The sequence below is a fragment of the Dicentrarchus labrax genome, unplaced genomic scaffold, assembly GCF_905237075.1.
Source record: "Dicentrarchus labrax unplaced genomic scaffold, dlabrax2021, whole genome shotgun sequence".
NCBI lineage: Eukaryota > Metazoa > Chordata > Actinopteri > Moronidae > Dicentrarchus > Dicentrarchus labrax.
This window is the reverse complement of record NW_026136720.1, coordinates 11,984,166-12,011,917: the sequence shown is the minus strand read 5'-3', so window position 1 is coordinate 12,011,917 and position 27,752 is coordinate 11,984,166. Positions and strand designations below refer to the sequence as shown.

The window sequence follows — 27,752 nt, the reverse complement described above, 5'->3', positions numbered from 1 at the left end:
TTTCTTTTGTATCAGAAATGAATGTAACAAGTGTTTGCTGGGGCATACAGCAATGCTATGTATAGATTAGCATGTAGATTACTTTTGCCAAAAGATTTTAATTATAATAATCTTCTTGAAGCATATAATCCTGTTAGTCAAGATGGAAAGGCTGGTACTTTGCTGGCAACATGTCATACATACAAATAATAGAGAGCTATGAAAAAGACAGTGTGTGCGGTGCTAGGACATCATGTTTCTACATTGTACAAAGAAGTCAATGTTTGTTCGGAGTTCTTGCCGGCAGGCATTTTTATTTTAACAAGGCATAGATATAATTGTCAGGTTCAGCTAAGGTGATTTTTAATATGGAGGTGACTAGGGAAATTGTTATTTACTTTCACATTGGGGTTCACAAGATAACATGTTGATGCAACTTCTGTATCCATCATATCAGATGCAAAGCCCGCATTTCTCTGTAAAATGTTGTGTCTGTTACCTCAGATAACCCCAGAGTTTGAATAAGCCATTCCTCTGTACTCGGAAAACACTTGAAACCTGGAGCGTTCTCCAACACCACACACACACACACACACACACACTGCCAAAACATTAACAACAAAGACTCCATTTATTATTGATGACAATCAACTCTCCCTTTAATCGCGCCTATCAATTACAACACCTGGGAATTAATCGTAGATGATATTCTCATTGTGCTCCAACGCAGTGGTTCCACTGTCTTTCTGTCTGATGTATGTTCACAGCCCCGTCAAATGAGCTTTGTCAATTAACTTTATCGACACCACCCACCGTGTTCCAAATGTGTTTATATGAATTGATTTTACTGGATGTTATTGTACACTATTAATTATATAACAATGGATATTATTACGGTAAAGTATTATTTTATGCAACTGAACTGTGTCAGTGCTTAGGCCAGTTTGGTCAAGTGTGCATTTGTAGCGCTTGGGAGGTGGTTTCAACCAGAATCAGAATCAGAAATACTTTAATAATCCCAGGGGGAACTTCAACTATTTTAACCATTTATCCATTACTTTTAGCTATTTTAACCATTTATCCATTACTTTTAGCTATTTTAACCAATAACTAATCCAGTGCTATTACGAAACTATTTTAACCTTTCAGCCATTTCCTTAAGCCAACTATTTTAAACATTTATCAAATAATTTGAGCTTAAATGCAATATATATAGTGTTCCAATGTTACAGCTGAATCAATTTGTTGTGTATTTTCTTTTTTAAATCAATCAACTTCTTTCTTTTTTTTCTCCAAATTAATTAGTTGAGCTACTCCACAATATTTCCTTTTACCTTCAAGCAACTGCAGAAGTACTACCTGGGGTAGCCTACAGTTAACTACTCTACTGTAAAAAGCTGAAAAAAAGTCTCTAAAAGCTAACCGATAAAATTCTCTTACTCCCTTACAATGCACTGTGTTAAATATTTATGAAACCATAAATGATTTCAATAATTACAGCTTCAGCACATACTGCAGCTAACAGGTTGAATATTGTTTTGAACTATCTAAAAGGAGGTCCAACGGTCAGCACAGGAAATGCCCTGACATATGAGCTCCTTGGTTAAACCTGTTATGTTCTTACAGAGGCTTAGGATGCCGTCACAGTGAGCGACACTGTCACAGCGCCTGTCCAATGAGACGAACAGGGATGTTTTCGACGAGTCTTTGATCCTTGTCAAAACACCAACCATGGTTAAGGGATAAAGCAAAGAGCTAAACTGTTTCTAGTCCCAAAATAAACACTACGCCACCAGACTGTCTTTCTAAAATGGGAAAATAATTCAAATGTCCTCTCCTTGCCATACATTCAATCATATTCACTCTCAAAACCTCCTTGTGAGTAAATTAACTCGGAGACACAAAAAAGGCCATGTTTGATGTTCTTTGTTCAAATGATGCTGCCAAAAATAGAAGCCACATTGTTTATGGGGATGAATGGGCTATATTTGCTCCTGTCAGGGTGTTTCACTTCTCCAAATTTAGAACGGAAACGATTACTCCAGTAGAAAATAGTATTTGCTTTCTCCAATCAACACCAATGCCCCTGGGCTCCACTTGTGGGCCATCGAGCTGCATGTCTTCTTTGTTTCATTGAGAATTTTCTTCCAGCTTCTCCAGCAGCCGGAGAGAGCGGGAGGAGGGGTGGAGCCACTCAAATACAAAGACTAATTTGTTTGTTAGTAAAGAGAAACTCTAGGCCCCACTTCCTGATGAGGGCATTAATAAAATCAGGGGGCCAGAGAATGGAAGGGGGAAGCAAAGAGATACTGTGACGAGGGAGAGATAAGGTTTCTGCCAAGCGTAGCTATCGGAGGCCAATCCGACTGGTGTAAAACCACGACAAACAGAAACCGCTAAATGCATTAAATGCATTTCTGGGCATTGTAAGCTCCAACCTGATATTCCTGCGTCTTTTATCATTACCTGAAATTGATTTATACTAAAAAACAAAAAAAATGGGAAAAAATACAAATAATAAAGAGAAAGGGATGAAGAATGAAAGAAAAACCTCCCTCTTTGTGATTCCCTTGTTCAACTCATTAGGCATGTTAAGTACCAGGAATTCCAATCATTTCCTTGGAAAAGGATTGAGTAGGATGTTGCCTCAAACTAAGCCTCAAGGCTTCTTTGATTCTTGCCAGTCAATCCATTTGTTGTGAAGACAACATTGCTTAAATCAGATTTGGATACCAAACCCTTTATTCATTGTTACATAAACAGGAAGAAGTGGGGGGGGAACTAAAGCGCTGACAATAATGACCATTAATAAAAGTCCCTCAATTTCCACTCTCTTATTTAATGATGTGGATAGTGGTTAGTCCACTGAGAGGGATAAGCCTGCATACATCTGTGTGTCTCTCCCTCCTGTCTCCCTTTGCTCTTCACACTGCTGAGTAAACACACATATCTCCACAGTGTAATGGGATCCATCGGCTCATGTTTATAATTGATAAACCTTGCCCCGGCCCTCCATGGAAATGTCATCACACAAACACATACACACGCACACCTGCGCATGCATGCACACACTCAAACATGACCCTGTGTAAGTCTGTCAAATTAAGCCAAGGCTAATGGTGACTGTTTATCTTAACTTCACAAGATTCAGTAAACATACCCTATATGTAAATAAAGTAAATCTCACTTTTGGCAGACAGAAACATGAGATTGAAATCGGAATTTTGAGACCACAGGTCGTGCTGTTTATCAAAAGGCCAGAGGCTGAGCATTGTGGGAAAGCACATAATTGTATCCTCTTTCAGGATGTCCGGCTGAAAAATGGAGGAAGGTTATTAGGAAGATTCTTCCACAGGGTCGAAGAGGTGTCATGTGAATTTACAATATGTAGGGCTACAACGATAAGAAAGAAATAGAAACAGAGCCTTCAAGTGTTTAGTGTTTCTACTGGAGAAATGAGTAAAATCACTATTATTTCTAATATTTTTTGCACTAAATGTGAGAGCGCTGTATTTGAATTCTCTAGCACTGAGAGAGCTCCACCACTTTCTGTGGATTATATTTAAAAGATGCTATATTTTAAACACTATTCCAGTTAAAATCATTTCAAACAAATATCCCTTGATCTGTTTTGGAAATGTCCCACGTTCATGTCTGCACATCATGGGAAAATCTCTGGTGGAGAAAGTATTTTAAATATATGTATCTTGCATGAAAGTATCTTGTACAAAAGAGATTATTAAAATGTCATATCTTGGTTTGGTGTCATTCTCCTCAAAGTCAAAGCTAGGTATTGAAAAATCCTAATTATTATATGCACAATAAAAGGTATATATATATTTATATTGTTATTATTATTATTATTAATTAATTTGATTAATATGTATTAAATTTGATTGGATTTTCCTATTTACCATTTAGCTCTAGTTGGTGGGTAATCTGCTTTGTATTTATGTGACACAGCAAAGAATTAACTTAATAATAAATCATATTTGCTATTGGTATTCATTTAAATAATAAATAATAATAACCAGCATTAGCATCAAACCTTTTCCACTGAAATCCAGTTTTAGCTGAAGCAGGGAGGGAGCTGGTCACCGTGCGGTCATATCCCCTCACACCTGCCACATCAACTGGCCCTAATCCCCGGCATACTGGAAGTCATCTGACCAGCAATCTGGTGGGCCACTTCCCCTCAGTGGACCTTACTTCAAACACTGTGGCTCAGATATCACCACAACCCCAAACAGTAACACTACACTCCCCACCATAACAACTCTCGCACAAAGACTCCCCCTCACCCAAAATTAGGGAAGAGGGCAGGGGATGACATACGTTATGTTGTTATGCACACTACAACCTGATCACTTTAAAACCACCACATTACATTTACTGTCCCGTTATAGTAAATTTGCTTCATAAAGGATTAATGTCTGAGAGGAAACTTGCAAGAACAAGTGAAGGAAAATTGACTTTATTAATATTTAAAATTTAAAGGGAGATGAATATATTACTTATATTCGTGTATGTTGGTTGTAGCATAAAATTCCAACATTTTTTCCTACCACTACTTGTGATTCAGCAGTCTGTGCACAGAAACACACAAGTTTCTTTCAGGTTCCTTCCATAGCCTCTGTCAAAATTTCTAAAAGAAAACAAAGCGCATAATCCAGCACCAATTCAGGCGTTAAAAATTGATTGTGAGTTTAACACCAGCATTAATCTGAAGCTACAGACAAACTGGCTTGCTGCCTTTCATGACAGTTTATTATATTGTATGCACCTGTATTCTCTAGGGCTGTATATTGGCAAGAATCTGGTGATACAATACGTATCACGACACAGACATTTCGATTCAATATATTGTAATATACTGTGATAATGTAAGCAAGGCGAAATATTGTGAAAATTAGAGTAAATCTGAGTAAAAAATGGCTTTCTTTTTCATGCAACCAGAACAGTCGGATCCGCATTTGTATTTCATCACAGCCCCTGTAACATCCAACATCATAGCCCTCAGTTTACAACACTCCTATCTAGCAGTTGAAGATTTAAATATTGCAATATGTTATTTTTCAATATTTTCTTGCACCCCTAGTACTCTCAAATAACATGCAACTTGCACCTCAGTGTTTACAACCAAGTGATGACAGAGCGATTAACAAGAAACAATGAAGAATTTCTTGAAGACATTCTGGAAACACCTCTGAGAATCATCTCAAGCTGATGAATTGTCCACTCAGGACGGGGTCCACATTCAGTTCTTGATGAACAGCTTTCAACTGATACGGTGAGTGCCATCCATTAGAAGAGATAACATTTGCAATCATCTCACAAATTGTACAATACTCCACGGACCATTAAACCGGCAACCCATGATGATGTATGTGCGGTTGGCCAGAGACTGCATTTGTGCAAATCCAATGACGGGCCACTTGAAATAAAGTGTTTAATTAAGCATTGTAAACCTCAGCTGGCAGCCTCGAGGAGCTGTAGGACAGCATTTGACTGCACTCTCACAAACTAGCCCAGTGACACACTTTCACATCCTGCACAGGGGCACGCCACTGACTCAGGCTGTCACACTGAGTCCTGTTGCAGTACACACAGAGAGCTGCACAATGAGCTCACATGCAAACACACGCAAACACACACCAGAGGGCTGTGAACACTCACAACACTTTCTCGCGGATGGGGGGCTGAGTCAAGGCATTCCTTCATCTAGCCAAGCCAAAAGTGGGGGGAAGGGAATGCGTGGTGAGCTTCGGGGATGGAGGTTGTAACCATGTAGTCACAGTCACAAGATGGAGTGGGGCACCTTGGAGTAGAGCGACAACAGTCATATCCAAGTCACTTGCACCAGCATGACAAGGAGAGCTGTACTGCAGCATGCCACACCCCAAAGGGAAAGGTAGGAGGGGGTGCCTGTCAAACACAATGCTTGCTGACGTTTGATTATTTAGGCCTCCATTCAGGTTTTCTGGAGCAACATTGCCCCTTCATAAATAACTGAACAGGAACACTGGTGTGGCCTCATGGAACGGGACAGAGGGTGCCTGTACTCACACAACCCCTGCGCCAATGTTGTTGGTGACATATCTATTTATAACTGTAATAGTAGTGGTGCCAAGTGATGAAGTTAAGCACATCGGTCTATACAGGAGACCACTCCGTGTGAACAGCAGAAGCCAATAAAACAGTTCACAAACTCGATACTCTTCCAATCAACAAAACCAAGTCTGTTTCTCTTGCAAGTGTATTTTTACACATTCTATTTCCAAACACCAAGTCTCTATCTCCCTCGCACTCTCTCTCCCTTTTAGAGACTTGTTTGCTGCATACTTGGAAGCCATGGCATGGAAAGTTTACTGGTGGGAGTTAAAAGGGAGCTTAATTACATTTTATTGGTGTGGACAGATTATCAAAACGAACTGAGCAAAAAAAAAAAAAAAAAAAAAAAGTTTTCACCCCCCTAAATGGAGCTCTTGGATATCTGTGATTTTCCACTAAGTGATGATAGGAGCTGGAAATGCTGCCCCCTTTAGAGCCCATTGAAGCAAACATCATCCCCGAGTGATAAACTGGTGAGAGAACCATCCCTGTCTTAATATTCACCACCGTCTTTGTCTCTGAACTCTTTGTTCTGGAAGGCCTGATGTATTATACACCACAGTGCGTCAAGATCTGAGAGTAACCACTTGTCTCCCAGCCCCCAGCTGCGTTCATGGGTGTCTCACTGGCTCAGGAGGTTGCAAAGAAACGCATCCCCACATGGCTGTAGTCATACCAATAGGGCTAAAATGAAGGGTTTTTTTTTTCTTTCTATTTTAATGCTAATAGAGGTCAGTCTACATGTCTCCTTCCCATGCCAAGTCGTCTCCACCATCCCACATATCCTCTCAGGAAACATACAAATTAGTTTAACGGAAGTGACGTAAAAGGCTAAACACACACATATATACACAAACAAATCATGCCATGCCACCCAAGTTACGCGGGCTGCACAATCACAAGCTCTGTGCTCGTGGTGGAAAGATGCACCTGGAGAAGTTAACTGACTGGAAGGCAAATGATAAACGTCTGGTAAAACATCAAAGAATCAAGACTTTGACGCAGTGTTAAGAGTGGAAGTCGCAAAAAGGAACAAAGAACAATGTTTTTTGTTAACGTAAAACCACATTCTTGTTCCTGTTTCAACCTTAAAAACTTAATATAACTTATCACATAATTCTTTAGTATGTCTGATAAATACTGGCTAAATCATGTGTATAATCCTGTTAGAGTTGGCCTAAAGATTTTTTGTTTTTAGACAGATTAGATATTATCTTTGCCCAACACAGTTTTTAGAGTGATTCCACTGAGAAGCCCAGTACGGCACATCATCACCAAGCAGTCAGGGAATAAATCTAACGGCTGTATACCGTCCAATGAAGAGAGAAGCAATGCTCAATGACCCTCATTAATTCCCAGTTGTTCTATTTTAGCATTGGCAAAAAGCAGCCTTGATTCTGGCTGCTATATACAAAATATTGGATAAAATTACTTTAGATTAGATGGGAAAACTTAAAATATGCTTGCTGGAGTATTTACAAACCCATTTTAAAATAAAACCCACAAAACAAAACATTAAAATCACAGCAAGGGCAGCAAAATTGATATAAGTGTAAAACATTTTAAATGACTAAACAGTACATTTAAATGCAATATACAAGCTTCTCTTTTTATTTAAAGCATATAAAACGCTCAAGAGGAAAAGGTTAACAAATGATAAATAACCTCACCTTCTCCTCAGTGTTTTTCCAACAGGTTTATATGTATATATTCTAAAATGTTGTTTCTACAGGCATCTTTCATCAGTGTGTACGAGCATGGTGTTAAAACTGGATCTTAAACACACATAAACTCAGGTGCTGGTGTATTTTAAAGGCATTAATTAACACTACATAGCTATACACAGAGTATGTGGTTGTAGGTTTACTAAAAAATGAGGTCTGGAAACAAAATATGATCATCTTCTCACAAAATAAATATTTCCTCCCATCATGATGACTGTTTATAGTGAAGCTCGGCTGATGTATATGTTTTACCCCCCCCTTCTGTTTGTGTGTTTTATGACTGTATGGCCTTTTAAGAAGCAATGGTTTGTCCATGCGCAGCGGCGCCACACCACGAAATGCAAAATGGCCACATGGTCGTAGTAACCTTCAGCTCTGGTCCCTGGATTCATCCTCTGCTCTCTGGATGTCTAACGCCAAGATTACGGCGACATGTGCCTAGTATCCCTCCCCGTTTCTAAATAAACACAACGGTCTCATCCAACGAGGCGTCATTGCGCACAACGAGGCGGATTTTTTTTTTGCGTAATTGTGTTCAGCCACTGACGGGCAGCTGTAGCCTACCACATGGACTTCAGCTGATAAATAGGTAAAAGCCTCACGTCGGTGAGCTTTATCCTATGCCCACTAGGTTTGTCGTATGGAGTAACTAAGTCCTGATATAAAATGTATTCCTCTGATTTTGAATATATATATATTTTACAAAATAAATACATTTGACATATTATCAGTCAGCAAAAAAAATATGGCTTTACATGAGTTTAAGCTGGGCATGCACACCAATATGCTTTAATAAAATAAGAAAATATTATAAAATAAATACTTACTCTCTCCATATGTGGACCAGATGCAGATAGTGAAGACAGACAGCATCAGACCCCAAAACAAGGTCGGGCTACCCATTGGTGTGTCAGATCTCATGTTCCTTAACATTATTCAGCTCTCCAAAAAAATCCAAAAAATTAAAATTAAAAGTCAGGAACAAAATGTAAATAAAAAATAATAAGGTTGTTACACCAGCCCCTTAAAAAAAACAACCTTGATGTGGGGAGGGGGGAAAGGGAAAATAAATATGTCTGTAGCCCAGAAAGGCTAGTCTATATGGCAGCCTGCGGATGCGTGGTGTGCTTCTCTGCCAGGGTTTGCTCTAAAAGAATATAAATAAATGTGTATAAATTGTTATAACAGGGAATTCCTTTGAAGTGGGGGGGTTGGGGGGGACGGGGGGAGACACTAAAACAGTCTGCTATTTTTGCCAATCACAGGATACTTTGACGTCGGCTGGTATGGCACACAAGCCAGTGATTTTACTGGATAAATGATGGTAATCCCCATCTTCAGTCTCCATCTCTTAAAAACAGCAGTGCGCGTACAGTGCGTATCAGGCCTGGCAATAACAACCCAAATATCAGACTAATTGTTATTATTAGTGGCCTATACCACCATAATAAATTAACGCCAGTGTCGCTCGCAAGAATCCCCCGTGTGAATGACCGTATGAGGGGAGGGTGGGGGGAGTGGGGTAGAAAACACGTCCAGATCCACAGGGGTGGTGGCTGGGAGGTTGAAAAATGAATGAAAAACCTTCTTCTTTTTTTTTTTGCCTATGCCATTCAGCCAAAACACTGGCTGTCGATCCCCAGCACGCAGTCCTTGCCCGCAGTGAGAAGTCGCTTTACAAAAATTAAAAAAAAACAAATTTCCAGGTCCTTCGGGTTGGACTTATCTCGGGATTTGTAGCCGAAGAAAAACACTAGACTTGTGCCACGCAAGACAACGGGTCTCCAGCTAGACGACCTCGGCTAGGGAGGGAGAATATGTCCAAGGAGTTGCCCTTTTACGAGTGTCTCTTGTTTTGCCTTTTATCCTCATTAAATAAAAAAGAGAGGGACCGAAGGTGGAGAGGGGGGGGGCGGGAGGGGGAGAAAAAAACGCCCGTCGCGTGTAAAAATCCAGAGGCTGAAATCCTACGGTTCGCCCACGGTGAACGCAGGCTGTGGGTCTCCGCTCCTCCGTGGAATCTCTGCTGTAAACAAGAGTCGGCTTCTCTCAGAAACACATAGTGCTACGGATAAGGTGGCCGGGAGCGGGACGGAAAACCCGGAGTGGGTACAGAGGACACGGGGTTTTCCGAAATCCCTCTACACGCCAAACAAGACAGCCCAGTGCCCGGAATGCTGGTCAGACCGCACCGTGGGGGTGGTGGAGACAAATTTCAATCTATAGCCCGGGCTTTTATTTACTTCAGTCACTGAACTCAACCTGCTTTTATTTTGGAATCTTTACCCACTTTTGTACGAAACTTTTGCTCAGCAAAGATAGGAAATCCTATTAAACTGTTAATTTAAACCCCTAGGTTTATTACTTATACCTACAAATCATTTAATTTGATTGGTGCTCATTGTTTCCATATGATGAACTGAACGATTGAATGATGTAATGTCCATATTGAAAGAAAGTTTAAACATATTTGTGCCAGCGATCTGAGCAGCTCAAAGCTTGCTCAAGCGGGCAACCCGGTGGGCTTTAAGAGGTTTTATTCATCCAAAGAATTACAAGGCTATAAAGTACATCACAATTTTGTTTGAGTTACATCTCTATAATCAATGGTTCCCAACCTGAGGGGAGGATGATACCCAGGAACCCATTTCAACATGCCAGTTTGGTGTTAAACGCTGTCAAAGTTAACACATTAGTTTAATTCATTTTAATAATGTGTTTTAAAATTTAAATTAATTTAATGATCTGTTATGGCCACATTTTAGACTAAGTGACAGGCTAGAGTTCAGTGAAATGTTCAATGTCAATTCATGTATTTGGAAGCTATTTTTATGCTTTACTAATATGGCACAATAATGAAATGTTTTTGAGTTGAAATGTCTTCATTTGGGGGCTTTTCCAAGCCAATGTTGACTAATATTGATTGTTTGCAATTAAATCAGCATATGATTCTGCCCCCCTTTGAATATTTCTCTAGCTTCCGACCCTGCTCCTCATGTTCATTTTAACACATTTCACTAATTAAAAGAAATGCTGTACCTGAAAGCCATGCATGAGCATGCCAGAGCTGTGCAAATTTATATCTGCAATCTGTTAAAGTGGCAGCCATTTGTGAAAGAGACCCCTTAGTAGATCATCTAAATTCTGCTACGCCAAGACTTTCAGGCTTTATTATCTTAGTTTTTTTTTCGTGTGAAATACTGGATCGTTATCCTTTACAGACCCTGCTTTGTCGTAAGGGGTCACAAGCAAAAAAAAGGGTTCGGAAGCCCTTAAATGATGTGGGTGTCTGGATTACAAACTGGGCAAGTGCCCGGGGGCCCTGAAGGCACTGCATTGTCTGTGAGGCAATGACTTAAATTCTTGAAGAACTTTGGTGTTTTATGTATTTTTACCTAATACTGACATCTTGTAGAGGTGCCCTGCATGTGTAAAAATGTGTTTTACTACCATAAATATTGTAGTTTATATTACATGGTGCATATTCTTAAGAAGATTTGTGTTTAATTAAAGTATCCACCACTAACTGACATAACATGCGGAGATGTTACATCCTGTTGTTCTGCAGCTAAGTTAGGTGAAATAAAATATAACTTTGCTGGGAAATGCATCAACTGTATCCAGACCATGCTATCTGACATTCATTTCTTCCAAGGTTGTACACTGTTGATTCAATAACTTTGTGTTTGAAAGAGGTAAATGATTACATTGCTTGCAATGAATGTGAGTTTTACTCAGAAGAAATCTGACATGACTTGTCGTCCACGTACATTACTCATCATCCATTCAAATTTGCTCAATTTTATTACATTTTTTTCATATGAAAAACAAAAAGAAGCATGTGCAGTCACCATCAATGTGAAACAAAAAAGCTTAAAATTAGTTACATTTGAACAGAAGTGTGTTATATGACAATATTTTATGACACGTTATACAGATAACATTGTCCATAATAAAGGTGAACAGGCGACAAAAGGTGTAGTGACTCCTTGTAATGAATACATATTATTATAATAAGTTAACATGTTCACGTTGCATTTAAACGACTGTTTACCACTGGTGGTTTTCAAAGGGAATAAATCAGTGTGGTCAGAACAAACTGAGGGTAAAGCATGGATTAATACTCATCAAAGGCCATACTTGCATTTCTTTTGTAAATACACTTTGAATACTTTATGTGTAATGTGATATGTATGATTTTGGGGCACTTATGCATCTATTATGGGATTCTCCACTTTCTTTTAGTAGCTTTTCTATTAGATTTTAAAATATAACTGCAGTATTAAGGGGAAAACGGTTACCCTATCAGTCAATTTCTTTTAGAGATTCATTAACTGTTCCCTCCCACTGTGTTTTTTATTTCAAATAGGAATAATTCCTTTTATCAATTAAACAAAAATCGCCCTTTATAATGTTTTTTGTCTTTCTTTCTTTCTTTTCTTTCTTCTTTTTTTTTAGATAATAAGACTTCTTGCCTCTGGAGTCAACAGGACTACGTTCAAACCTACGAAGTCTATTTTGTGCACTGGAGCTGTACCATAGGTTACACTGCACACCATCGTCACAGGCCCAAAGTAAAACCTGACATGGAGCCTTCATTCAAGAGAGGACTACAGTACCAACACTGCCCTCAGCGTTCATTCATCCCAGACATGCAGCAGTGACAACACAGTGTGCAGTGGGCGTCGCTATTCATTGCAAAGCCCGTTTGATCCTGGGTGCAGGTTTTATAATGTCACTGTCAAACATCACCGGCCATTAAGGTGCATTTCTCCGACAATAAGAGACCCTAAGAAGTACAATAGCCTACAACTGTTTTTTTTTTTTTTTCATTTCACATAAGTTTTTGATTTATAGAATGCAAAATTGTTTTTAATTACCTTACTGTCTATTATTCACTTAAGTGTTTACCGTGTGGGATTTGCCATACCATTTTATTATAAAAAACGATTTTTTTATTTTTTTATTGTAACTTGTAATTTAAAACGGGGAATTAAAGGGGTGTTGTGATTATGACAAAAAAACATTGAATGAAACGAATTATTAAGTGAACTCTACCACTACCTTGTCTACACTAATTTAAAATTTAAAGCAATGTTGACATATCACTTTAGTTTAATATATTGCCATAAAATACACCAGAAAAGCAATATTTTACTTCAAACCAGTCCTGTTATTTGTTCATTTATAATGAATGCTAACGAAGCTTCATTACTAACTCTGAATTGCGCAACGACCGAAGCAGCATGTGAAAGGAGCGAATATGCGGTTTTTTAAAACATCATTTATGTGGTGTATAATAAAATGAACATCATGTAATGTAAACACTTGCTTAATAAAGTAATCAAAACTACAAGCCTGTCCTAGAAGGTCTTCTGATATGGTGTCGCAAAAGCTGTGAAAAACCGGTTTATTTTTTGGTACTTTCAAATTACAGTTTTAAGGATTTTTTTTTTTGGGGGGGAACCACCATCTCGTGAGAGTCAGTCAGGTTAAGACTCTTGAGGTCCCTTCAGTGTTTAGGTGTCACCCTCTGCTGCCACAAAGGTGGAATTGCAGTTGAACTGTGGTTAGAGTATATGTCAAATACTAAGTCACGGCATTGCTCTAAAGCAGGGGTGCCCAAACATTTTCCCTTAAGGGGCCACAACTGAAACTTAATGGTGGGCCTTGGGTCAAAAGTAAACAAGACAACAAGTTCTGAACTTCACTCGCTGAACCAGGCTACAACGTAATTCTTGCAGGCAATTGTGCACCCTCAAAATACATCCATTAAAAGCCACAGATCGGCTCAGATTGTTAATCGCTGTGCTCAAATTATGAAAAATAATCATCGATTTAATTTTAAATCATCCGGTGGGCCAAATTGAACCTTGTGGCGGCCCTGCTCTAAAGGCAACAAAGGGGCATACTTTTGGGTGGTGTAATTAAAGGCTGCAGGTGACAAAAAGTGCGTTGTTTTTTTAAAGGTAACGTAGTAAAATAGTGTACCCTATATGCAGTAATTTATGTAACAATTTGAGTATGTAGCTTGTGTTTAGGTACCATTTTTAGTCTTTTTAAAATCTCTTTTACTCACAAATACACATTAAAAGACACAGATTCCATCAGATGCAAAGATTAGAAACGGATTGTTTCATTTTTATGAACACTTGAAATCACAAAACATCTTTAAAAATAGTAATTGTAATTCTATATCTTGATGGTCCTTCATTGGTGATCCCTTTAAAACATAACATAATGGTAAATACATCTATCAACAGGTAATTCCTGCATGATTCTTTGTTTCTGAGGAACACTCAACCACAGCGTCTCAAGTATTGCAACAGCACTGCTTTGTCCCTTCAGTGCTTAATATATGCAAAGAGGCTAAACTACTTCTCAGAAAATACACAATTAAATAACACTAACTGGCTTGAGAATAATTTACTGAACAGGATTGAGTGGAGAGGACTAGATTTAGAAACTATGAAAATGTTAACTGTGATTAAGGATTGAGGAAAGAGGTTCATTTTAAGAGGATCAGGACCATGTGAATTCTGACATTAAGATCAGAATCTTGAGGTCTTCATGTGTGGCGTTTGTTCAGTTACAAAGAGACACCAACATGTCTCTACTGCCTCCCTGAATCACTCTCAATATACTGCTGGTCAGAGGTCGGTGCATATAAAGCATATACTTCAGTATTCAACATGTGCAGTATACACATAATATAAGAGTGTGCGTAAATCGTCTGTGCGGAGAAGAAGGTTGGTAAAAAAGTTGCATAAAAAGAAGTTTGTATATACTTTGGCTGAGGTTGTACTAAATTTAAGCCTACAGTTTTGTATTAAGGATACTGTTATTTTTCTCCTGAGGAACAGAAACCTCCTCCCCCTCTGCCTCTTTTTTCTCTTCAAACGCCCCTAGTAAATCCCAGGACTGCGGAACTAGTTGGTGACAGAAGCCCAGCTCCGCCAGCTTGGACACTGCAATAATAGTTATTACAGAGCAAAGCATGGCCAGAGTCCTGTAGGGAAAGTATTGTGTGACAACTCCGTCCTCCTCTCTCCAGCCAGGGTACAGGAGGAGAGGTGGGATCCCCAGCACTGGCTCCCCGCTCAGCCCACGCAGCAGCAGTCCCACTACAAAGCCGCTAATAGCACCGTAGATATTAGCACAGCTGAAGTGAAGCACGCAGATGAGCTGTGGGAGAATCACGCAGTAGAGGAGGTCCCCACTCAGCAGCCAGAGGGCGAACACACTGTCATCATCAAAGGCCAGGCCCATTCCTGCCAGGCCTACCAGCAGCACGCTAACACGGATCACCCTCTGCAGCTCTCGCTCTGAGGCCTGCGAGGAAGAGAGAGGAGAAGGACAATAAAAATTGAGTTCCTTTGCCTCATGCTGAACCAAACACACACACACACACACACACTCACGCACGCACGCACACACCTGCTTCCTCAAAGTCGTCTTGTATATGTTTTGTGTAAACATGGATGCTGAGGACAGCAGTACAGAGTCCATGGAGGACATAACTGCTGCAGCCAAAGAACCAATGCCTAACACTGATAACCAGCTGGGTGTGAGGTATTGCAGGGCCAGTGGCAGGATCTTTCCTGCCTCCCCTCGTTCAAAAGGAGGGGGTAGACCATACGCTGTCTGGTTCCAGTCTTAGAGAAAAGGAGAGCAAGAGAGAAGAGGCAACATAGTGGTAGAGAAAGACAAAGCCAGGGTTGAGAGAAAAGAAAATAATAGGAGGGGAAGAAGCTTTTAAGATTATGGTGATGGCATCAAAATAAATAAATAAAGCACTGGGGAGAAGGAGGCTAAATGTTTGAAAACAAGTAAATGTCCCAACATACTGATTATGACATGTTAATAGTTAAGCGAATGCTCACACACATACAAATGAAACCAAGATTATATCACCCCATGCCATTAACCGTGGTAGTAGGATCTAAGTGTTACAACATGTTGTCTAATTGAAAATATAAGTGTGTACTGTATGAGCACAGCTGAGTGTTTACACGCATGTATACCTGCAGAGGCAGCCACCGCTCCAATGACAACAGAAGGGATTCCCATAATAAAAACTGTCCCAGCAGCAGCAAAACATGTGACCTGAGCCTGAGCAGAGGAGGCTGCAGAGAGGATCCTCTGGTATAGAGCTTGATAGGCCAGTCCCCCCAAAGCCTACAACATACGCATGCACACACAAAACACACAAGCTTTGTCAGTGAACAACTTGGAAATTCATGCTGTTAACAAAATAGAGTTTTCTCACAGTAGACAGACAGGTTAAACACATATTAATTTCAATAAGACGAATAACTCCTAGATAACATTTATGTGTGCCAGTTCCAGGGCCCTGGTATTGTGGCATGTGGATTTACTAGCATGACTTAGTGGTAAAGGACAGGTTCACACTTTTTTGAGCCTTATAACAAAACTCACACGCCCATATGTAACTTGTAAGAGTTGTTGGTCGCTGCAAATGCCTCTCCTGTCCATATACTGGCCATAACGAGATCCCCATTCCAATGGAAGACGTAAAGTATAATCCAAACGTATTCTTTTTCAGTAGCCTCTTTGTATTAATATGCATTCAAAGGGAGACACTGTTCAATAAAAAGACTGGATTTGTGGATTTTTCCCCTAGCACTTACATTGGAATTACGTAAGGAGGGAATCTTTTTGCTTCCAGTATGGACAGGGAGAATTATTAGAGCACCAATAACTATGTCAATGTACATAAGAGCATGTAAGTATTAAGATTGACTTGGTTAAATGAAACAGAGCCATCATCACTGTTAGTGGTGCTGTTCCTGAATGTCAAAATATCCACTGTCAAAAAAGCCACTCGAGCTACTACAGCTATATTAAAAACATAGGTAACAAAGTCATATTCTGTTAAACTTTGCTGCACATGCGCACACACAAACATGCACTGAAAACAATCCTTTTTTCAAACATTTAAGTCTATTCTAACTACAGGATATTACAACGCAACAGTGACATTAGTTGTTGAGCCCAGAGGAGCAAGCCAGCTATGATGGATATCCTGAACCGAAGTGCGATTTCAATAGGCCTTTTCCACAGAAGACATTTTGACATGTCACAGAAGGAAAAGCACAGGTGTAAATTATAACATTAATTATGGCTGAATTCCATTTAGCTGCTTCAGGTTGGACTGAAAAGCTCTAATGATGAATTACAGGCTTTCCGGGATGTATGGGAAGCCTATACTGAAGAAACACAAAATGATGTGGTGCAATGTTTCAGCTTAGGATGCTCAATTGCCTAACTCAATTACACACACAATGACACAAAATAACATTTAAAATCTAACCAATAACAGCATTTCATCCGCCCATTTTCCTGCATCTGCCAGCTTCAACTCTCCTATCCATGAGTTTACATTTGTTTGGTTGAGGTGGACTGTTTGTGAGATGTCAGTAACTGCAGGACTGAGTAGCAAAAAAGGAATACAGAGAAACTGAAACAGAGAAAAAAAACAACTGTTATAGCAAAACTGTCATGTCATCTATTGAATTTCTTACATTTCTTATCATACTTCATCATGACTGTATTTATGTATCTCACATATTGTAAGTCCCATTATTTCTGTTGCCTTCCCACCATCCTACTCCCCCTCTCTTCTCAGTCATTTATGTCTCTCACTGCTTTATTGCATTCCCTCTGTATTTCCCTCCCTCTGCGCTTCCTCTGTTTCTCACCAGGCTGACAAAGATGAAGGAAAGCTGGATGATATCAGTATATGCAACAGAGTAGAGGCCTCCTAAAAATGTGTAGATGATGGAGACGGCTGCCGAAAGAATGATGGAGAGGGCAGACGACAGCTCAAGAATTATGCTCATCGTTCCTCCTGGAAAACACACAGAACGTTAAATCAGTGATGGTATACAAAAATGTAATGAGAGCGTTGAGATTAGATGTTAAAGCTGACACATGAAGACATAGTTACAAAGTATTACTTACCAAGAGCAGCAAGGATGCAGGCCACCCACAAAATATCACTGACCAAAGCAGGAAGCAGTAGTGTTGCAGTGAACATGTTGCCATAGCGATACTGAAATGGGTCCAACATGGTCACATAGCGCTTCGACCTCATAGGTTTTGCAAAGAACAATCCTCCTTCAGAAAGTAGAGAGAGTACACAAGGAAATGAAACAAAAAGAGAAAATTGTCATTAAAAATATTCTAATGATTTAAAGTATTCGTTAAATCATTAAAGTAAATAATAATAAAGTGACGCTCTTTGGGTTTTGAACTATTGGTCGGACAAAACAAGACCTTTTAAGATGTTGTCATGGCCTCTGATAACTTGTGATGGGCATTTTTCATGATTTGCTGGCACATATAAGAATTAATCAAGGGTATAATCAGTAGATTAAGTGATAATGACTGTAATCATCAGTTGTAGCCCTAGTTTCAAGTATCCTTTATATAAAATATTTGAAATTTTGCCATTTTCTTTTGCAGGTTAGGTATGGACTGAAATGTCATCAGATATTTTCTGCACACAGTGGCTCAGTTGTTACTAGTGCTGTCACCTCACACCAAGAGGTCATGGGTTTGGATCTGACTGGATGGAAAATGCCTGTGTACAAATCCTCCCTTTGTTGGGGGCGCCTTCCTCCTGTCCATAAAGAAGGAGGTTAGATGATTTTCCGTAAGTGCGAATATGTACGTGTGAATGTCTGTCTGTAGGCCTAGATAAGACAACAATCTGCTGATGGTGTATGAAAGAACCTTGACAAAAAATGGAAGTATAATACTGCACAAAATAATCAGCTAGGAATGTACAATCCTAAAAGACAATGTATGCCTCACCCTAAAAATCTGTGTTTTATTCTATAAGCAATCAAAGTATTAGATTATCAGTTATTTAATTTGTGTAGCTTTCCATATGTTAAAAATCTAGATTAGTCATTGCAGACATTCACTTTGACTGAACTCTGTCTGAGTCTGAGTCAAGGATCTCTACCCTGCATCTTGTTCAGTGGATGCTGGGAAAGGTGAAAGCCCACAACAAAACTAAACAAAGATAAGGTAAATGGTTTGAAAAGATCAAATATTTTGTTTCTAGATGCACATGTTACCAGGGCTGCTGTATTCCTTGTAATTCTGAGTTTAAGAAGTGAATCAGCAAAAAGTACACACACTCAAAAGCACATTTGACCTATCACATCCTGTGAATGCTGAAAATACAACCCCAGGGTGCCACTACTTACCCAAAATAAAACAAAAAAACCTTCTCAAAATGTCAGATATATTTTCGGAATGGTGTAATAATCTTGTTAGGTTGGTACAATAACAATCACCTCTTCCTCTGTTCTGTGTTACCCGTACAGAAAGCGTCATTTGTTTCAGATACTTACCCAAAAGGAAATTGATAAGATATGCAGGAGGCCCCATAGCCCAGATGAGACCTTGAGTAGGAGAATAAACAGCCTCAGCAGTTCCCATAATGTAACCTCCACCAACCCATGTTGCTAGAAGAAAACCACAGAAATGAAGTGACAACTGAGCAACAAAACACAGGAGGGAGCATAGAGCACACACAATAAGGAACACACATCAAGCACTACTAAATGACAGACATAAAAGTAAAAGTTCTACCTGTCATGGTGAAAACCCCGACCAGGACATTGATGTTGCGGCCTCCAACCATAGCAACCTCGCTCTTGCTGCCAGCAAATGTCTTCTCCACTTTCTTGGATTTTCGAGATGCCCAGATCCCAATTACCAGGATGACAATATAAAAAACCACCACAGCCACCAGTCCAGGGACGTTCACTGCCATGATTGCCTGGTTACACAATGCACAGTCCATCAATTACACTAACATGTGACATATGAAACACAGTAGGTACAGCTGTTGCTGTTGTCATTAGTTTAGCCGCAGTCAAAAACATTTTTTTTTCAGGGCTGTGCTACAACTCCCAGTGAGAGTTAGTACCTACTGAACTTGACCTTGACAGGCTGTGAACAGGCTCTGCACGGGCCTCCACCACACACCCAGTGTAGAGTACAAGATTTTTTTCCTCCTTTACTCCCTAGTTAGGTAAAGTCATGCATAGTTAAAGAGGACAAAAATGTGTTCATCCAATCATAGCAAACAAACATTCTTGACGTCAACAACCACAAAAGGAAGGTCTAAAATAGACTATAGTTACATTTACCAAAAAGAGGCACTGATAATATTTACATTATGCTAAAATGAGGTAGCGGACTAGCGGTTTGACACTGTTGTTTGATACCTAAAAATAGCTTTGTTAACAATAATGATAGCTAGCCATCTGTCTACTTGGCTAGCTTGCATACTACAAGTTATAGGCCATGCATAGTTGTATAATAAACTGACCTGGGCTACTGAACCTGACAGGATTTAGTTATCTTTATTGGTAGAGAGAGATGGTACTACATACAGCCAATCCAGGTCACAGCAGTAACAACTTAACCTTAGTACATGGGGCACACACTCTACCAGTGAGATACCAGGGCACCCCTGTGATTGCCTTTTTAAATGTGATAAGGAATAAATATCATACTCCCTTGGCTGACATGCATTAAATGTCAGACGGCACTGTGTGTTAATAATACAGCCACTGCTGTGACAATGCATGTATGTAGGCTATAGGAAGAGATACAATTTATAATTTATTGCATAATGACCAGTCAAAGGGTTATGGATAGCATCCAGTGTCCACCAGGTCTTACATAACTAAATAATGCAAATTTGTGCAGGCTCGATGGTCTCCCACACAAATCAAATATTATTGTATTTCAGAATAAAATAACAGTGTTTCTGGGTCACTCTCTTACTTTAAATGAAGTGCTGATCTACTCAGAACCAAATGCTAAAAACTATGAAAGACAAAATATAACACACAACCAATAGATCCAATGAATCCATGGGACAGCAACCGGGCCATGATGGATTTACTCAACTATTATCTGGTAAAATACACTTCAAAGTTCAATCAGTTTATTTGACAACTATGCATTCATAGCCTACAACTTGTAGTACAAGTAGGAAGCCACCTGAATAGATACGTGGCTATCTATCATTATTGTTAACAAAACTCTTCTTACATACTAACCAACAGTGTTGGGCATGGTTTGCGTTAAGGGAATATATCCGCCACTGACTGAATATCTTTAACAATAATGTAAACATCATCATCAACACATTTTTTTAAGGCCATATATACAAAATAACTTGATGTGGCACTAGAGCACCAGGATCTCAAACCAAAACAATGGGACAGAAAGAAAATAAAAATCCCCCAAACTATCTTTGTCTTTCCACAGTCTGGTTTGGTCAAAATAAACCCATGATTCATCGTGTTAGATGTGAAAATATCTGTGAAAAGGGATACATTGGCCACAGCAAGTAAGCTAACATTAATGCGCCCATCCACTAAAAGTAAATCCACCAAAAGTGCTTGTTTTTGCCACTGACAGGCTCAAATTGTTATCTAACAATATTATGGAAAGGATCCCTATTGAGATATACCTTTTGTTTAACCAGAAACAGCCGTGATATCACTATCACTCGCCACCAGACTCCATAAAAACATCATAACAAAATAAAACTCAGCTGAAACAGTCTTTGTTAGTCCGCTGTAATGCACTGTACTGTACTCTGGTTCTCATTTGTAAAACCTAGGTTGTAGCATAACCCTATTATTTAACTTCATTTTGAACTATATTTACTACTGACAAATCCTTGCTGATGAAGAAAGACACACTTCACTTGGCCATCCCATCATTGCTGGGTAGTTGGCAACACGTGTATAGTACCACCTGTTGGGATTCTACTTGAGATTGATACAGAGCCATGGTATGACCTGAATTAGCACCTCTGGGCACATTCCTGATTGAACGAGTCATATCGAGGCTGTAAAAGAGGAGGTGGGAGAGAGAAGGCCCAAGAGAAAGTAGCCCACACATCATCAGTTTAAGCCTGAGACCCATAACAACAAAAAACAGCTGATTAAAGGTCTAGTGGGTGTAATATTTAGGAGACTCTTCTGGAAATGGAATTCAGGATTCATAGATATGTTTTCATTAGCATCTAATCATCTGAATATAGGAATTGTTGTGTTTTTGTTACCTTAGAATGAGCTGCTTTTATCTACAGAGGTCGTGGGTCGCCTTCCGTCCAACTGCTATGTTTCTACAGTAGCCCAGAATGGACAATCCAAACACTGGCTGTAGTTTCACGGCCACCATAGTTCCCTCCCACACACTTCACAGCCGGTTCTCATTCCCAGGTCGTCAAATACTAATGCGAGCTGTGTTCAATTGGTTACAATCTGCAACTTCCCCGCTCGATGCCACTAAATCCTACACACCGTCAAAGAGGGGGGCATCACCAAGGGATGCTCCATATGAATAGAAAGCATGTAGCCAGGGTCACGCTACCATCGAAGATCCTGATGTCACATCCTTTGTAATTTTTCTAGGAATTAGTTTTTTTAGCATTTTAGATTCTTCAGTTAAAAACACAATTCATCAGGCTGGTTCCAGTATTTTCAAATCCTACCAGGATACAGTCTTTCTTACCCAGATTAGTTTTTTTCTAGAAGGGTTTTGAAATAGTGTGTAGACCTTCATGTTGGGACACAGACTTACTCATGTTTTATTTTAAATCACAGATCCGTAATTTCCTACTAAGTTCACTGTCGGTGTCCTGGAAAGAGCTTTGTAATCTAGGAGTAATTGTAGGGAATAAAGTTTCTTGGAGTTATTTTAGTTTGAGTTTACCAGAATAATTTCCTTGAAAGAATTACTCCAATTAAATAAAGTTGCAGATAGTTAGAATTTCAACCAAACTATGGTTTGGTTGAAATTCTATTTAGCTTTCTGAGTTCAGTTTAAGTAGTGTAGTTACTAGGGTGGAAAATTATCTTTTAAAAACATATCTACCAGCCACTGACACATAATTGTTCAAATTCGCCAGCCACTCAACAGTAAATCATTATTTAATAGCCACTTTAATATTTTACCAACATTTGGCTGGTGGTAAGTTCGAACCCAAATCTATGCTCTATAGTTTGTTAATGATAGACAATACGTTCCAGAAAAGTTATTGTTATCAAAGGCAGGTCATGTTGACACTGTCTGTGTCAACATGACCTATAAGAAAAATCTAGGTAGGCTAACTGGTATATTATTATTTAGTCCTTAAAGGACCAGTGTGTTGGATTCAGTAGCAGTCACTTCATTAACTTTGTAACTCTTTTCTGCTTGTGTTATCTTATACCGTTCAATGTGTCATGTATACAACTCTATGGTTTGATCACATAGGTAAATACATTTCACATCACCAGGAGACATGTTTGTTGTGTGCTAGTTGTGGTCCCCTTGTTTTTTTGTCACTCAGGTCCCTAATGATGGTGTGTTTAAGTAACTGTATTTAAGCCACAGCTGTGAACAGGCACTTGGCCATGGGCATGGGCCAGGCTGATTTGCCTCCCTTCCTCTGGTTCTCGCTGGAGGTTAGAAGAAGTCACAGTTGGGGGTCTACCTGGACACAGTTCATCATAGTTCATAATACTCCACTGCAGGTTAGTGGAAATGAGCGAATATAACGCGGATCTATCTGCACAATCAGCAGTGGAGAGCAGGATCTTCCAAATGACTTCCGACACCAGTTCTCAGCCAACAACTCTGGTTCTGTCTGGAAGAGGCTCTGACAATTGACTATCTACAAACCTAACACCCCCCTCTCCATCAACGACTTCCTGGCAAACGGACGAGATCGATTTGAAAGACAAAGGGACAGTCCTTATACCATCCCCCGTGACACCATCCCCATCTCACTAGCTCCCCCATTCCCAGCTCAGCAGGAGTCTGGGCCTCTCCACAACTACACACATCTTTGACCACCCCCTCCTCTATCACAATGACGACTCTGCCTTCAGGAGAGGGACGTTGATTGGCTCTGTAAGAGGCAGAACCCCCGCAAAGCAGATGGACCAGACTGGGGAAACAGGTCTCTGACTCCCGGACCATCAGCACCGGATGCCTCCATGGCTGGGTTCTTTCTTATCTGTTGTTCTCCAGATGTAAACAAACATCTGCACCTCCAGTCATCAGTCCGTCAGGCCCCTGAAATTCGCAGACGACACCATCTTCATTGGGCTAATTTCTGGTGGGGATTCCACCTACAGGAGGCAGACTGACTATCTGGTGAAGCCAGATCAACCTGGAGCTCACTGCTCTAAAGGGGGAGATGGTTGTGGACTTCAGGAGGAACCTATCCCCACCCACCCCCATGATGGTGCACTTCTACACCACCAACATCAAGTCCATCCTCACCTCCTCCATCACCATCTGGTACGCTGCTACCACTGCCAAGTACAAGGGCAGACTGCAGCGCATCATTTGCTCCACTAAGAAGGTGATCAGCTGCAATCTGCCATCCCTCCTGGACCTGTGGTCCAACTATGGTGGCCCCATCTGCAGCCAGTGTTTGTCCATTCTGGGCTACTGTTGAAACATTGTGGTTCAACATAGCGAGATACGCAATGTCTATAAAAAAATACTCTAATTCTAAGGTAACAAAAACACAATGATTGCTATATCCAGGTTATGAAAACATAACTATGAATATTATATTCAATTTCAGCCAATGGGGCCTCTTAAATGTTACATACTGGACTTTTAAATCTGCCAATAAAATACAAAAAGAAGAAAGTGACCAGCAAAATCAGTAGATAATCTAGCTATCCTTGTGTGCTAGTAGCCAGCAATGGAAGCTAATAGCTAGCCATGGCAATACCTGATCCAGTGGGCTGCTAGCCTCACGTGCTAATTTCCAGCCTCAGAAGCTAATGACCAGCCAATCACCGAATGCGAATAGTCGGCTTCTCATTTCCCAGCGCCGGCCTCTCAGTTACCGCCACAAGATTAATACAGCAATCTTTTGCACATTCCTGCAAACTGTACAGCTTCCATTTAAAATAATATATATTGTACATATTATCTAGTATTGTCTATATAATATTATTTTCATACATTATTGTAAATTTCCTATTGATGTTTCTTGATGTATTGTACTTGTTTTCATGTTTATTTTGTTTTATTCTTTTTTTTTCTTATGCACCAATGAATATTATATTCCATCCATTATATTTTATTCTATAAATTCTATTTTGCCAATAGAAATATTACACACTGGACCTAATGTTTAATTCATTCATTCATTTTATTCCATCTGAGAGAGTGTATAAACACCAGTATAGTTTGTCATTAAAAAATGCTTAGATTGATTTCAGATAGCTTCTACTAGTAAAATAAATGCCAATCTTGGTAGAATCCTTAATAAATAAATAAATAAATGCACAAACAGTACAGTAATGCAGTACTATCTAAGATGGTGACACATTTGTATCCGTCAAACATATGGACAGTATGCAGAAGATTATATACTGGATATTTGACAGAATTTATTTTAATATGATGTGATATGATGTAACATGATATGATATGATATGATATGCATCTCTGGATACAGATCCATAAACTTGTATACCATTGGATCTTTCCGGATACAAGTCCTTCTTGTCCAGCATAAATCATATTTACAATATTTTCTATCCTTTACCTAAGTCACAATATAAAAAATGCTCTACCACAAGTACTGGAATATTACCAACAAAAAGTACTCATACAGATAGGATCGCCCCTTTCAGAGTAATGTAATACTGGATTATTCATGTTACTGTTATTAATGTTTAAGCAGCATCTAATTGCTGGTCGAGGTGGAGTTGTTTTACCTACTGGAGCTGGTTTCACCTACAACAATACATTGTAAATTTATAAGCTAAACATGTATGTTGCAATGTAACCATGGCTGTAAAAAAAAAAAATGCGGTGGAGTAAAAAAGTAGGCCAACAGTCCTTCCTTCAGAAATGAAGAGCATTTCGCCCTCAATGCAGGAACAATGAAGGGTAACGTTATAATATGTATGTAACATTAACATGCTCTGTCGAAACGGCGTTATTGAATGGTCGTACAACCAACAAATTCACGTTTAAATCAATTTAGAAATCACCCTTAAACAACCCCAATCCCCCCAGGTTGTGTTCACAGATGATTTCTCTGTCATACAGATTCATAAGAACCATCGCACCATATCTCCTCTCATTAAAAAAAAAAAAAAAAAAGGCGATTTAACATGAGCGACTACACAGGCCAAGACGCCACCGAGACGCACAGCTAATGATCAGGACAAGAAATCACCATCGTAGCGTTAAATTCGTATCTATATGATTATCGATTTATTGAATATTAGGGTGGGTTTTTTTTATTTTATTTTTTAATCTAACCTAGCAGTTTAACATGCTCAGGTATCTAAGCTGCACTTCGGCTCTAACGTTATAATAAAACGCAGCTGCATGCTTTAGACCCCCCTCCGGTTAACGTTAACGTCAGTCCCCGTTTAACCTGTGAGCTAGCTTAATGCAACCGTTATAAACCGTTATCATACCCGCAGCAGGGGAGAAAAAAATAAAATAAAATAAAATAAAATAAAATAAAATAAAATGTTAACACAACCGCGGCCAAATGAACTGAATTGATCCAACCTGATTTTACTTATGATATTGATGTGTTTAATAACCCTTAAAAAAAGATAAATAAGAATAAAAAAGAAGAGATGATGTTTAAATGGTGATCCCATGTGTAAAGATAACGTAACTTACCTTTCGGAAGAACCGGACTCCTGCGAGCGCACATCTGCTGCCTACAGTGCGGTTCAGGGTCGATAATCTCGCCGCTGGACAATCCTTCTCTTTTGTTGTCGCTTTGAAACGTGATACCTGGGGTCGTGTTCAGCGCAGTCCAAACGTCAGAAAACGTTTTTAGAAAAAAAAGAAGGTTTAGTAGCAGCGTGTTTTTACATCGCTGTTGCAAATGGGTGTCAGCCACCACGCTACTTCCTTTTAATTTATTTTTGGATGACCAAATCGAAAGTGTTGCGGCAGCGAAACATCTTACACGCCTTTGTGAAAACGTTGCGCACAATTGCAGTCAACCCGCTGGTTCAAAATGGTTGCTAACCGGTGTGGTGGTGAATAAAAACGTTTTCCCCTTGAACGCACCCTCGACGTAGGGCCATAATATAAGGAAGTGTTATCTGTGGCAGTATATTGTCAGTTATAATTTCAACCCGTCACACGTGATCCTCACCAAAAAAAGAAAAAAGAAAACGTGGAAATACATCATTATGTCTAATGTTTTTTTTTCACTGAGTTTACCAGGGTGGAGAAACATGATGCTCGAAACGAGACACCACCAGCACAGTAGCCTACTACCCACTGTTGTGCAACCTTTCAGGCTGTGTGGAGTAAATGTTACATGTCTTCCACCAAAATGGGTTTTTTGGCTCAATTTTAGTCACCTGTATAATAATAGTATAATATAATGTCAGTGTCAGTCACATGTGTTTATAAAAAGCGGTATTTAGTGTACATGTAACTCTTATTCATATATATATAATGTTTATTTTCTTATTTACTGTGTTGTGTTGTATCTGGAGTGAATAAAGTTCCCCAGAGTGGGATCGATAAAGTCTATCTTATCTTGTATAATATAGTATATTTATAATGATATCAAATTTGATTTGCAGATTAAAGGTCTTTTATTATATATTATACGGAGGCAGCGGGTCCTCTTCCACAGAGGCCGCCATGTTGAACCACCCTTGTTTCTACAGTAGCCCAGAACGGACAAACACTAACTCTAGACAGGGTCTTTTCATGTTTCTCGTGAGTTTTGCCGCCACCGTAGTTTCTCCTCCATGCTGAGCTGTGTATGGCTGCAGATTGAAACTTCACCACTAGATGCAACTAAATCCTAAACAATAGTCCTGTAAAGCACGACTGTAACTGTAACACTATGGCCACAAGTTTTGT

General features: G+C 39.5%; 2 protein-coding genes across 3 annotated transcripts in view; both read right to left on the bottom strand.

Annotated features, from left to right (window-relative positions):
* igf1ra (insulin-like growth factor 1a receptor) overlaps nucleotides 1-9,830 on the bottom strand; it is a 76,764-nt gene extending 66,934 nt beyond the window's left edge. The window contains exon 1 of the mRNA XM_051382543.1: nucleotides 8,642-9,830. Within this exon, the coding sequence (XP_051238503.1) occupies nucleotides 8,642-8,747 (106 nt within the window). The 5' untranslated portion in view covers nucleotides 8,748-9,830. The remainder of the gene's footprint in view (nucleotides 1-8,641) is intronic.
* A 1,769-nt stretch (nucleotides 9,831-11,599) lies between these two features.
* On the bottom strand, nucleotides 11,600-26,864 carry LOC127353367 (high affinity choline transporter 1-like). 2 transcript variants are annotated; one of them, XM_051382541.1, is made up of 9 exons: nucleotides 26,541-26,861; nucleotides 19,443-19,632; nucleotides 19,202-19,315; nucleotides 17,799-17,954; nucleotides 17,537-17,685; nucleotides 17,149-17,295; nucleotides 15,839-15,992; nucleotides 15,252-15,469; nucleotides 11,600-15,146 (listed from the first exon to the last, which is right to left on the bottom strand). In XM_051382541.1, exons 2-9 carry the CDS (start codon nucleotides 19,624-19,626, stop codon nucleotides 14,631-14,633), a joined length of 1,638 nt encoding a protein of 545 aa, XP_051238501.1. In that variant the 5' UTR covers nucleotides 19,627-19,632; nucleotides 26,541-26,861; the 3' UTR covers nucleotides 11,600-14,630. The 2 variants fall into 2 exon arrangements, with proteins under 2 accessions (XP_051238501.1, XP_051238502.1); XM_051382542.1 differs by lacking the exon at nucleotides 19,202-19,315 and having other exon boundaries at nucleotides 26,541-26,864.
* Nucleotides 26,865-27,752: the final 888 nt, after the last annotated feature.